Raw genomic sequence first — 12,373 nt, 5'->3', positions numbered from 1 at the left:
TAAATCTTCTGTATATAATCATGGGCTGTCGTGTAAAACTGTAAGAATGTGTTTTTATTCAGCTGAAATCTGCAGCTTGAGGCAAAGAGCCAAACGAGAGATGATGTCATGAATGCTGAGGTCATTCTAAGGCTAACGTTCTTACCGCTGGTCCTTTAATGCCAGCGCTGCCAGCTGCACCTGAGGGACCCTGAAACAGAGAGATGGAGAAAAAAACCAACAATGCAATTTTACCCAACAGCAGAGGTCATTCAGGGTGCCACTAGTAAATATTGTCACATAATAATGAATTTGACTATAGCTCAGAACATGAATTTTCATCTTATCAAGCCATTAAATCTTAAAGTTATAGCTGCGTATTAGATATGAAGCTACAGCCACAAGATGATTATATATACTTTACTCTTTTCTCTCTTCAACAGCGACCACATGTGTTTAACAATCATTATAACATGGGTACGTTAAGGTAACAAAACCACTTGGGTGATGTTAGGGAGTCTGAGCGGATATCACCATGCTGGTAATCATGCCAGAGGTGCTCTGCTGACCTCATTCTTACATTTCATGCTAAGCTAAGCTGACTGTCTATTGGCTGTAGCTTCATATTCACAGGACAGTTACCGGAGTGGCAACAATCTTTTCAGCTAACCCTTCGGCAAGATCAAGCGTATTTCCCAAAATATCAAAACAATTTAATTTAAAGTGTTTTTCATTTGTTTCAACACATTTTTCTTAAAATCAAGACAATTTAGGGCTGCAATTTATTACGATCATTTTCATATCCATTAATCTGTCCATTCTTTTTGTAATTAAATCATTAATTGTTAAATAAAATGGCAGAAATGTGCCCATCACGAGTTCCCAGAGGGGAAGGTGACGTCTGCAAAGTCTGACAAACAGCACAAAATTATATAAAATGAAAAAAAGCAGCAAATCCTCATTTAAGAAGCTACAACTAGATGTTGAGAAACTGTCATTTTCATTACTACAATTATCCATCCAACTATTGGACTCTTGAATATGAAGATGGAAACTTTGCAATGCATCCATCTATTGGAATTAAACACATCTAACAGTTAAGTGCCCTTTTTCAATAATGGATACAACACAGTGATGAAGACATGAGACATAAATGAGAGATATTATCATAGGATAAAGCATGAACTCACAACTTACTGCACAACTTACAGTAGAGCTGAACATGTACAACATCTCACCACAGGACTGCTGTACTGTACTGAGACTGCCTCCTGCTGGCTACACCAACAGTTACTACATCAGCGTAACCTCCAATCAACTTGACAGTTTTGACAGTTTGAGGGCATTTCAATCTCATCAGTCCTTCAGTACGTCTCTTTTGTGCTGGCATGCAGCAACCAGGATATCTTGTATTCAGAGGAGCCTTTGTCTTTAAAGAAGTGAAGTGTGTGATGATGTGCAGTGTGGTGTCTCTTCCCTCTATACTTATCACCAGTCTTAGCCTCCAAAATACACAAACCTGGAACTGAAACTGAGACAGTTAATGAGATGTGTGTGAAATAAGTCAAAAATAATAATAATTCACTGAATATGAAATGCTTGTACAGTATGTGGAAGGAAGTAGAGGACACACAGACAACATTTACACGGGATGGAATTGTAATATGATAGAGAATGGGAACCTGTGTACCAGGCTTTCCTTCAGCTCCCTCTGGTCCAGGTGGCCCCGGCAAACCCTGTGAGGGCACACACACACACACACACACACTCTGTAGTGCTCTTTCTGCAGTGTACAAAATCTAAACAATTACTTAGAATATTAATTAAGGTTAAAGAACTTAGAAATAGTTTCGTGGCAAAACCAAACCCAAGAGAGAAAACTATTTAGATCAGACAGAAAATGGATCGCCAGATTATTTTTCACTTGTCCCTCAGGGCTTCCATAGGTATTAGAGATCTCACTACTGTTAGTGGCCTTGTATTTCGCAATACCATATTTGGATTTCACCTTTAAATAAACAATTTAACACTTGGAATTGTTCAAGTTGCATTTTGAACATATGTCCAGATTTATATGGAATTCAGGTTCAAATACATTTCAGATCATTTGTGACGGGCTCTAAGTTTACCGATGGACCCGGTTGGCCAGCGTGGCCCCTCTGCCCAGTCCGGCCCTGCAGAAAAGCAAAGAGAAGGAAATACCAAATCAATTTAGTGGAAAACAAAGTAGCTTGCACAACAGGTCACTAAAGCCAAGTTTGTCAGGATAAAGAAAATGGATAGAAGAATTTGAATGCTAGCTCAAATTTTCTCACATTTGAGAAGTTTCTATTGTGTTTCTATTCATCTATAATTTAAAATTCATTACATTACCTTGTTCCCTCTGGGTCCTGCTTTGCCGTTATGTCCATCTGGTCCTCTGTTTCCCTTCAAGGAAGTTCAGATATTAGTGACTGTGGCTAAACATCAATATCCATAAAAAACTGCCTTCATTTGTGTTTGTGTTACTTTGTATGTGATTAAGTTATGTTACATAATTCACATCATTGTTATTTTGAGTTCTCCCTTTGTCATAGAGTCACAAAATGCTAATTACTTCAACTTACTTAGAGTAGAGATATTTGAAATAAACACACGTGTTATGTTTACTAATAAACATGCACTTGATATGGCAGGTTTCTGGCGCTACACTCCCTCACCAGTAGGCGTCCCTGTAAGACTGTATATAATACAAAGTGCTGAACGTAGAGCAGAAGCCAGAAAAGGTGAATAATCACACACGATGTTTTATAAGGAATTACTTTTTGTTTTACTTCATTTTGAACTAAAATTAACTAGATTCACTCAAAACTGATGACACATCACTAAATATTCCTGCCCAAGTGCAGAATCAGGAGCGTGTTCATTTCATGATATTGCAGTTAAATGTTGATAATTCACTCACAATATTGGATTGTTAAATGAACATGCAGGAGGCCACTGGAGGCTCTAATGTTTCACAGTTAAATGTGACTTTTGGAACAACATATGAAGTCATCTGACATTTCTTGGTGTTCAGACGCACAACTCTTCACTGACCTTTAACCCACGGCTGCCCTGTTTCCCCTGAGGACCAGTTTCTCCATTTGTGCCCTGGATGAAGAAATATAAAAATCAGTCAAGCTTATCGCCTCGTTCACCTTCACCAGGCAGCTTCTTTCACGTGGCTAAAAGAGCATGTAATACAATATTCTGCTGAAGATACTCTGCTGCATTGTGGGTTAAGAATCAGACCATGATGTTTATTTTGCGCGTTGCCTGCGTAAATCAACTTGTTATAAAACTCAACGTAGCATGTTATGTAAAAACTTCGAGCTCCACCAACATATATTAGTTTATATACGTACACTTAAACAAATATTGTGACTTATTTCGGGACAAATCATATTTAAATATTACATTTCCTGTTAATAAGAATATCCACTGAGCGTGAAGTCGATTCTCAACATTAGAAACAGTATTTCTCTTTGTCAGAAGACATCATGTACACAGCTCCTACTGTAGATCAGTGTTACAATAAAAGATGGCAGTTGGCAGTGCTCTCACTGTACCTCAGTGCCTTTGGGCCCAGGCTGGCCCTTGGTGCCTGCGAAACCTGGGAAGCCGGTGGGGCCCCTCTCTCCCTGAGGACCCCTAATACCTGCTGCCCCCTGAATACCCTGAGATAAAAACATAAAGGAACATTTTCTCACTATGGAAAGGCAGACACATCATTCAAAAGTACATGAGCAGTTAAGTGAATAGATGGGAAATATGCTTATTTGTTTTCTTTGAGTCTTGATTGAAACAGGACTTCGAGCTCTGCTGTGAGATTTTATTCTTTTGAATCCTTGGTAACATTTTAATGAAATAAACTTTGCCACAAACGGACAAAACAGGTGACATGACATGGTAGCTTTCCTGGGCGTTGAAGATTGTCCAGCTAAGAGTGTTTGGTGAAATCAACTTGGAAAACTCGTACGAGCAAACCTCACCAAAAAAAGTAACAACCTGGCACGAGGCCCACCGTGTCGGTTACACAAGAAACATGTTGCCCAGTGAGCTTTAGAGATGCTGGTGGGAAGACTTTGTTAGCTTTGGACAGTCTAGTTGTTTCCCACTGTTTCCAGTCTCTGTGCTTAACTAAGTCATACAGTGTTTCCTGTGAGAGGTGGCGATCTTCTCATCTAAAAGACAGTCGCTCTATGACATTGTATTATTCTCTTCTTTGAGTGTTATTGAGTAAACAGCTGGCTCCTACTTTGTCGCCTTTAGGTCCTGGATCCCCCTTGTCCCCATCTGGCCCCCTGTTACCCTGTGAAGAAGAACATGGTCAAAACCAATAATGTTTTGCAGAAAATATGTTTGTAAATCTGTAATGAGCACCTACCGTTCCCCCGGGAAAACCCATAGGACCCTGAGTCCCAGCAGCACCCTGTAAATAATCCCAAAAACCACGATGATCGATTAAGTACTTAAATACCAAAAAGCAAATTTAGAAGCAAATTATCCAAAGTTTATTACACAGCTTTGTTGAATAATCTAAATTGTTTTTGAATGGGAGACCGTTGATATGGACGCAGTTCTTTAGTGGAAGCAATACAATTGTTATTAAATCAATAAAATAATGTTTTAGAAAGATGATTGATTTCTTCAGAATGTAGCAGGTCATTTTTGCAAATGATTAATTTTGCAACAATGGCTCGCTCGCTGTTCATTATCCCTCACACAGACGAGTGAAAATGATCACAAACATTTATTCTAATGATGAAGATATATAGAAGATGAAATGGACTTCTAAGGGAATACAGAATATTACACTACACTGGAGCCCAGGAGAGAATTTGAATTTATTTCACTTTGTTGTCAAATTTCTCTGACACATAAACACAGTGTCTTCAGTGACGCACAGCACCATGTCGGGATCCACTGAGACATTACAGCCAGTAGATGGCACTGTGAGGCTGCAGTGTGTGTATGTATCTACAGTGCGTGTACTGTAATGTAATGATATAATACCCTGGAGAATATGTTCAAGTGCAACTCACCATTGGCCCTTCAAAGCTGGGATCCCCCCGGGCACCCATGGGCCCCACAGGCCCCTGTTATGAACAAAGGAGCAATAAGATACTGTATTTTCTTTCCTTAGATGGTAACTTACACTATCAGCTGCCTTTACATATTGATACGTTACTTTGGACGTGCACATTAACCTCATCTGATACAACACGGCCTAAACCAGCGGATCTCAAACCTTTTGTCATGCCGGTGTTTCCAAAACAGAATGACATCTCAAGCCACCTCTCCCTATTCCTAAATGTCATCAACCACAAACAGTAGAGCCACAGCCAATATAATAAAAGTGAACTAACATGCTCATGATGGAAGGTAAACTTCACTTGAGCAGCATTAACGAGAAAGGTCCTCTCACTGAACTAAAGATAAACTTCATGTTTTCTTCATTTCCTCCCATGTTCTTAACATTTCATTTTTTGCTGTCTGAATAAATCTTTACTAACCAGCTGCGAGCAACAAATGCAATCCTGTACTATTATTGTCCACACATGTAAACAAATTCAAATTGTTAAGCAGGACCCCTCACACTAGAGATGTGACTTATTCTGTGTGCAGCTCTCTTCGAACAAAATCAACTTAATGAAAACAAACTTACAGAATCTCCTTTAGGTCCAGCAGCCCCAATCAGTCCTGGGTTTCCCTGTTAAGATGAACACATTTGACTTGAACCTCCTGCACTTTACTGGCTGCAAAGTGAAGGAAACAGCACCCCATGCTCAAAAGTCCCCAATAACAGTCTTGCCTTGAACTATACTCACTTGGAGTCCTCTGAGTCCTGGAGGTCCAGTGTGTCCCTCTAAACCCAGAGGCCCCTGGTGAAAAGAAAAGGAAGTTGCCAAACACAGTCTCTAAACATGTCCAGCCAGTTGAATAACTGCAGCATATATATCACCAAACAACATGTATACCTGTGGGCCTTTGGGACCAACACTGCCAGCAGGTCCCATGTCCCCCTGAAAGAAACAATAAACAATTTATATACAAGGAAGTAACCTGCACTAAGTTTGATGTGTGTGAAACTTTCCAGATATGAAGTACAAATAAATAAAATTTGCTTTGTTTTTCATTTTACACATCATATTTCTTTACTGTATTGTCAACAGTTTTGATAATCCATTATGATTAGTTCCAGCTTTGGAAATGTGAGAATTTTCTGTTTTATATCACTTCACTGTAAACGGAATATTTTGGGCATTTTGGAGCGTTGGTTGGACAAAACCAGCAATTTGAGGATGGCCTTCTGTTCTCGAAATTTGGAGGTGGACAATTTTCACTAATTTGAACATTTAACAGTATAACTAATAATCGATTAACTGAAAAAAAAAGTTATTATTAGTTGCATGCATTAGGTGAAACCACCTTTAACTATTAGTAAGTGGTTATGGTGGAATCTTACCCTTGAGCCATTAACTCCTTGAGCGCCAACTCGTCCTGTAATACCTGCTGCTCCCTGTGACAAACACACAAACAAGTATCATACATATATATTCATAATTGGCACTAACAGACAAATATTGTGTCACATAATCAGTTTATTTGCTCACCGTTAGCCCTGGCAGACCTGGAGGACCATCCAGTCCCCTCTCGCCCTGGTGACAACAGGTTCGTATGAGCAGGAGTGATACAGAGAGAGATCTTGTCCTACACATTGTCCATCAGTTCACAATCTCTCACAATGAATACAACTATATAAAGGGATGAACCCAATATAATAATAGTAATCAGGCATTAATCACTCAATCTCATCATTGAGACAATTGGTTCAGCTGCAAAAATGCATAAGATGCTTCCTCTGTTATAAAGCATGCTGAGAAACGGTTTAGAAAATGTAAGAATAGATGTTTAACACATTTAACAAAATTGCTCATGCTGCAAAATCCAGACTGTTCAAGGCCAATTGTGGTTTCGAAAGTCTAATATTACCTTTATTTTCTTCCATATTTTTATTAACATGGGTCTTTTTAAACCACAAAAAGAAGCCAAGCTCAATACTTTTGAATGGGGGAGGATCATTTCATGACTGAATTTACATTTATGTCAAGACCACCACATGACAATATAGTGAAGCAGTGGTACCTGTGTGAAAGGCATGATAACATTTACTTATAGAAGACACTTTTCCCCCTAAAGGCTTAAGAACAACTTGTCGAGCAGCTATAGTCAGACGGCACATCACTCACATCAGGCCCATGGGGCCCCTCTGGCCCGTAGCCACCTCGGCTCCCCTGAGGCCCCTGCAGAAAAGATTCAAGTATTCAATGTCAACTTAACAACAGTATATCATTAATATACATGGAAACGCTGTATTCAAGTTAGGATTAATCAAAGAGATTACTGCCTACTGGTCAGAGACCTGTGATATTACTGTGAGGCAGTTTCTGATTTCATGTCAAATAGAATCAAAGTCAACTCAAGAATAGACCGAAGAGAAAATGTCAGGCAGCGCCTCACTGCCTGGAAATCCAAGTTCAAAGAGGGACTGGATTAGGGATTAAAAAGGATTCAGAAGCGCATGTCTTTCTTTCACAAAAGCTAATTGTTTGTTTTGTTCCTCTTATTTTACACCAGTTGGATGTGTAAGAAATGTATGACACAAGTACAGATGTTATGTCATTATCATGTTTTGAATTGATCCTGTAATGAGCTGGCATCTTGTCCAGCGATGTGTTGATGAAATGTTGCTAATGTACAAGCAGCATAATGTCACAGATAAAGGAGAAATGCTTTCTGCTGCTTTCTTTCCCAGGGTTATACAGCGTAATGTAAAAATCCCTGCAGAAACTTCTGGTTAGTAGCAAAGGAAGTAAAACGGGAGGGTAAAGACACTCACTGGTGGTCCGACAGGACCATGTGGGCCCGGTAAACCTTCTGATCCCTAAACAAAGAAGAAAAACAGTCCAAGATCATTACACTGTACTGTGTTGTTCAAAAAGAGAAGTCATACGCACTCCAGGCAGTATGCTCTGTCTGCTTTAAAGCAATATATTCAATTTATATTTTATATATTCAGGATGGATGATAATTAAATTACACCAATGAGTACCTTCTCACCAGGTTCTCCAATTTCTCCTCTTAGACCCTTGAGGCCAATGAGACCCTGGAGAGGTAAAAAAACCAAAACATAAATCAATTTTACATAAACTAAAAGGTTTAAAATCTTGAGAAAAGTTCTTATGCTACAATGTATCCCATGACAACTTATCAAAGCAGCTTGTAGTGACGAACTCACAGAGAATTATTGTTGTCACATGACTGCAGTTCCCCTCACCTCTATAGAGTTATTGCATCCTGCAGCGTTACACTTTTTAGCTTGCTAACCTTGTAGTTAAAGACCCACCAAGCTGATTATCGGCTGTCTGTGAGCAAAATAAATCACTCTGATTGGCTGTTCTTAAGTGAATCAGTGCACGAGAGGAAAACAAACTACAAAAGTCAAGAGGGCACACACAGAGGCTCTTTTCATTTTTCATCTTCATCTCATCTGATCATTACAATACAAGGATATTAACACATGGCCATTTGGAAAGAAGCTAAGTGGTTAGCGTGTGTGGTGTAGAAATGGTGGGCTAACTAGCTCAGATGAGACCTTTATGGGCTGGATACTAAAATAGATCCGTAGTACTGAGTATGGAAAGCTATCAAGAAAACTGAAGCCTTGCACTGAACCTCTGGTCGGAATCTTTATCTCTTATTTTTTAGTCAGATCAAATCATTTTTGTGAAATGATGCTTCTTTTGTTGGATGAAAAAAGGGTTTTGTAGAAAAGTTAATATATATCTTGAAGAAATGTTTGGAAACAAAGTGCCATTTTGGTAATGGTACCAAACAGTTTTACTTTTTTGGCACTAGTATCAAAAAAAGTTCAAATTACAAAAAATAACAGCTACTCATGTAAAACTTATCTGCAAAAACATAAAGTAAATGACAAGTCTAAGTGCTGAATTGTTAAACTACAGCAGAGAGATGAGCTGAGGCTCAAACTGCATACAGTATAACTATTCCTTTTTGACTCCAATTTCACAAACGGTAAATCTAAAGTCTAAGTGGGACTGACTGGTTGCCGTTTTATTGCTCACCTCATCACCTTTTTCCCCTCCGGACCCTCGTTCTCCCCTGTATCCCCACGAGCCCTGATGGCAATCAGAGACAAGATGGAAACATTTCAACAACGAAAAACACATCATTAAACTGCTGTAAACACTCAAAACACATAAAACATGCTGTACATGTGCTGTTTGACTGTTTAGCATACAGAATGTACCCACCTGTGATCCAGGAGCACCAGGTGACCCGGGCTCACCGTCTTCTCCATTATCCCCGTCTCTCCCCGGGGCACCGGCATGTCCTGAAGGGCCCCTGAGACCATGCTCGCCCTAACAGACAACATCAATGATCACCACTGTTGATACTGAATGCTTCTTTATCAGCCTGTTAGTGAATGGCATCGTTATAAGATACTTGAAGACAACAACCGAAAACTGGCAAAAAAATAGGGAGTGACGTCACACTACCCTGCATGCGTGTGGGGGGTTCCCAAGCTGCATTATAATTTATAGGTTTGTAGTGTGAAGACACTCAGTGGAGCCATTCATCACAGACAAGGCGTCACCTGAATAACGACACACTGTCAAGAAGATTGTGGCCTGCAATAACTCTGCCTGAAGACAGGTAGAAAACTATGTATCCACAGCGAATGGCTACACCACCTGTGCTGGCAGCGGACAGCGTTGTATTTAAAGCTGCGGTGGATGATGGATACGGCGTTACTCATGGCGCGACTAGCTCGATGAGTGAGATTTTCAACCCTTAGTTAACCATAGTTTGTTAAAACACTTCAAGCATTACAATCTTTTTCAGGCTCACACTGTTATTCTCACATTAACACACAACCAGCTATTACTTCATATACATTTAGATTATAAAATATCATAAGGGGCTCTAGGTGATGTCCAGTGCTTGTTTTATCCCACCGACAGTCAAAAGGCCAAAGATATTCAGTTTACAAAGATATGAAACAGAGAAAAGTAGCAAATACTTATATTTCAGAAGCATTTTTTATTCACAAATGACTTTAACAGTTACTCAAAATGGCTGTTGTTTACTTGATGAATAATGTCATCACTAAACACACCTGCAAGCTGCCTGTACAAATACAATCCAACTTGTGTCCACTGAGCAGCTTCACCGGAGCAGTCAGGGGTTCATGGTCTCGCACAAGAGCACCTCAGTGGTAATAATAAGTCACCTCCTCCACCCAAATAAATCCTGCTGATCTGTCAATCAAATGGCGACTTTGCAAACTCAGTCCAAACCAGGACTGTTAAACATATGGGCCGTGAAAGGGTCCATTCCGGTCCACTCGATGACTTTGCAAAGTAAGAAAATTGCAGAGAAGTCATTCATACCTATTGTTCAATAAAAAGCTAATGTTATTCTTATATGGCCACTGGGGCTCGCACTGTCCTAATAAGAGTGGAGGTTGGTGATGGCCTAGTGGTAAAGCTTCCAAATATACCAGGCTGCCACCATTGAGCCCCTGAGCAAGGCACTTAATCCTGAGTTGCTTCAGATGGTCTGTCCCTGTAGTTAGTTCACTGTAAGTCACTCTGGCTAAGAGGGTCTGCTAAATGGCCTGTATGTAAAAGCACTATGCTGGATACGCTACCATAGGTCCCAGCAGTCTGTTTTCAGTTGGAGCCGAGAGATCAGTGAGACATCTCAGGCTCATTTGTTTGTCATCATTTGTTTTGTAAATGGATTTTTCATTAATTGCGAATGTTTGCAGAATATTCTTCTACCTCTTTACACTAAAAGAAAGCAAAACATTTGGAGGTGTTATTTATAGGTTCTTTTGCAATGTTTTTTTGTGGCCAGATCACTTGAGCTATTAAAATTGGATATAGCATTCATTAGAAAAAAAGCAAAGATTGGAGCATAGTTGTAAAATATTGTATTTAAAAAATACTTTTTTTTGCTGTTAATCAGCTTGCCATGAGATTTATCTTGTGACCCTATGTGGTGTTTAGAACCTCAGGTTGGACACCACTTGGCACCACATGACATGCATACATCAGCGCTGACAAGCAATGGGGCTACATCACTAAAAAGATCACCTCTGGTTAATTCTTCACAAACAGAAATGTGCTTTCATTCATGGAGCTGCACAGTGACTCAGACCCAAACAGTGGATGTATATACTCTGCCACACATCATCTAAACAGAGCAGACTCCAAAGGCTGTTGTACAGGACAATCCCAAACCACACTTTCATTAGTGTGGCACCAACTCATTACCCAGCGGAGACCTCACACAATATATGTGTCACAGACTTTCAGTTTCCATATGCTCACAGTGGAAGCAAAGTGTATTTAAGATGGTTTTCAAGATGGATGTAACATAGTTACAGCTGTACAGCTGTTCACAAAACAAAACAGTTTTCAAATTTGATGCGAGTAAAAGACAAGAAGGGAGGTCTCAGTTAGAGAATGTGAAACTTATGAAATAACACAAGATAAGTTGAGAAACTTGGATGTGTGTTGTAAAAATTTAAATATAGAACATCTTAATTTGGCAATAAAAGTACTTTCATGGTTTATTCACTCAATATGAGAATGGTTACATCATAGGGAGTTTCATGCATGAGGGTTTCCAAACACCCACTGTCTTTAACCACACTCACTCTGCTCCACCAGCTGAGTATATATATATATATTTAACTCAACACTGTATTGTATTGTTCAATCCCAAAGAAATTAATTTTACAACACCCAAAACTTTCCAATGACACTTTGTCAATTGTTCAGATTTTATTAAGTGGCAAATAAAATAAAATGATGCACAATATAATATGTAATAGCTGCAGTATTTATATTTGATGTTATTGTACTGCCATAAAAATGGGAATTCGTATTTTAAGGTCATTAACTGTAAGCATCATTAAAATTCAATGAAGGGTTAGAATTTTAACAAGCTCAATAAAATGTTCAGAAACTCAAGACATTTAGGAGGAACATGAAAGGTCAAGGGGATATTTACATTACAGGAACATATGTGTAATGGCCCTCAGGCTATCACATTTAGCAGTGTGCCGTCTACAGGCAGAAAACTGCAACCTCAATTGCAAATTAGATTTTCGGTGAGAGACTTCTGGCAAATGTGAAGTTTTGAAACATCTCAGAAACCTATGAGACAAATGACAGATAGAGATGCGTCTGGATCAGGAAGTGATGGTCCGGGTGCTTACCATCTCTCCTGGCATCCCTGGTCTTCCTCGCTCCCCAGCGTCACCAGGTGGCCCCTA

The 12,373-nt window shown here is 39.4% G+C and overlaps 1 protein-coding gene and 1 long non-coding RNA gene across 2 annotated transcripts in view; both read right to left on the bottom strand.

The window, feature by feature from the left end:
* Positions 1 to 1,671: 1,671 nt before the first annotated feature.
* On the bottom strand, positions 1,672 to 2,412 carry LOC115017105 (uncharacterized). The gene is made up of 3 exons (XR_003833221.1): positions 2,353 to 2,412; positions 2,109 to 2,153; positions 1,672 to 1,715 (listed from the first exon to the last, which is right to left on the bottom strand). It is a non-coding gene; the product is annotated as an uncharacterized LOC115017105 (long non-coding RNA).
* Positions 2,413 to 4,213: 1,801 nt separating this feature from the next.
* LOC115016986 (collagen alpha-1(XI) chain-like) overlaps positions 4,214 to 12,373 on the bottom strand; it is a 103,140-nt gene continuing 94,980 nt past the window's right edge. Inside the window, exons 14-26 of the mRNA XM_029445144.1 lie at positions 12,317 to 12,370; positions 9,339 to 9,446; positions 9,150 to 9,203; positions 7,904 to 7,948; positions 7,254 to 7,307; positions 6,635 to 6,662; positions 6,470 to 6,523; positions 5,982 to 6,026; positions 5,832 to 5,885; positions 5,669 to 5,713; positions 5,046 to 5,099; positions 4,388 to 4,432; positions 4,214 to 4,312 (exon numbers count right to left, since the gene is read on the bottom strand). Coding sequence (XP_029301004.1) covers positions 4,214 to 4,312; positions 4,388 to 4,432; positions 5,046 to 5,099; positions 5,669 to 5,713; positions 5,832 to 5,885; positions 5,982 to 6,026; positions 6,470 to 6,523; positions 6,635 to 6,662; positions 7,254 to 7,307; positions 7,904 to 7,948; positions 9,150 to 9,203; positions 9,339 to 9,446; positions 12,317 to 12,370 — 739 coding nt within the window. The remainder of the gene's footprint in view (positions 4,313 to 4,387; positions 4,433 to 5,045; positions 5,100 to 5,668; positions 5,714 to 5,831; positions 5,886 to 5,981; positions 6,027 to 6,469; positions 6,524 to 6,634; positions 6,663 to 7,253; positions 7,308 to 7,903; positions 7,949 to 9,149; positions 9,204 to 9,338; positions 9,447 to 12,316; positions 12,371 to 12,373) is intronic.

This window comes from Cottoperca gobio, chromosome 12 (assembly GCF_900634415.1).
Source record: "Cottoperca gobio chromosome 12, fCotGob3.1, whole genome shotgun sequence".
Taxonomy (NCBI): Eukaryota; Metazoa; Chordata; class Actinopteri; order Perciformes; family Bovichtidae; genus Cottoperca; species Cottoperca gobio.
The sequence above is the reverse complement of the archived record's forward strand: the minus strand, read 5'-3'. Positions and strand labels throughout refer to the sequence as shown.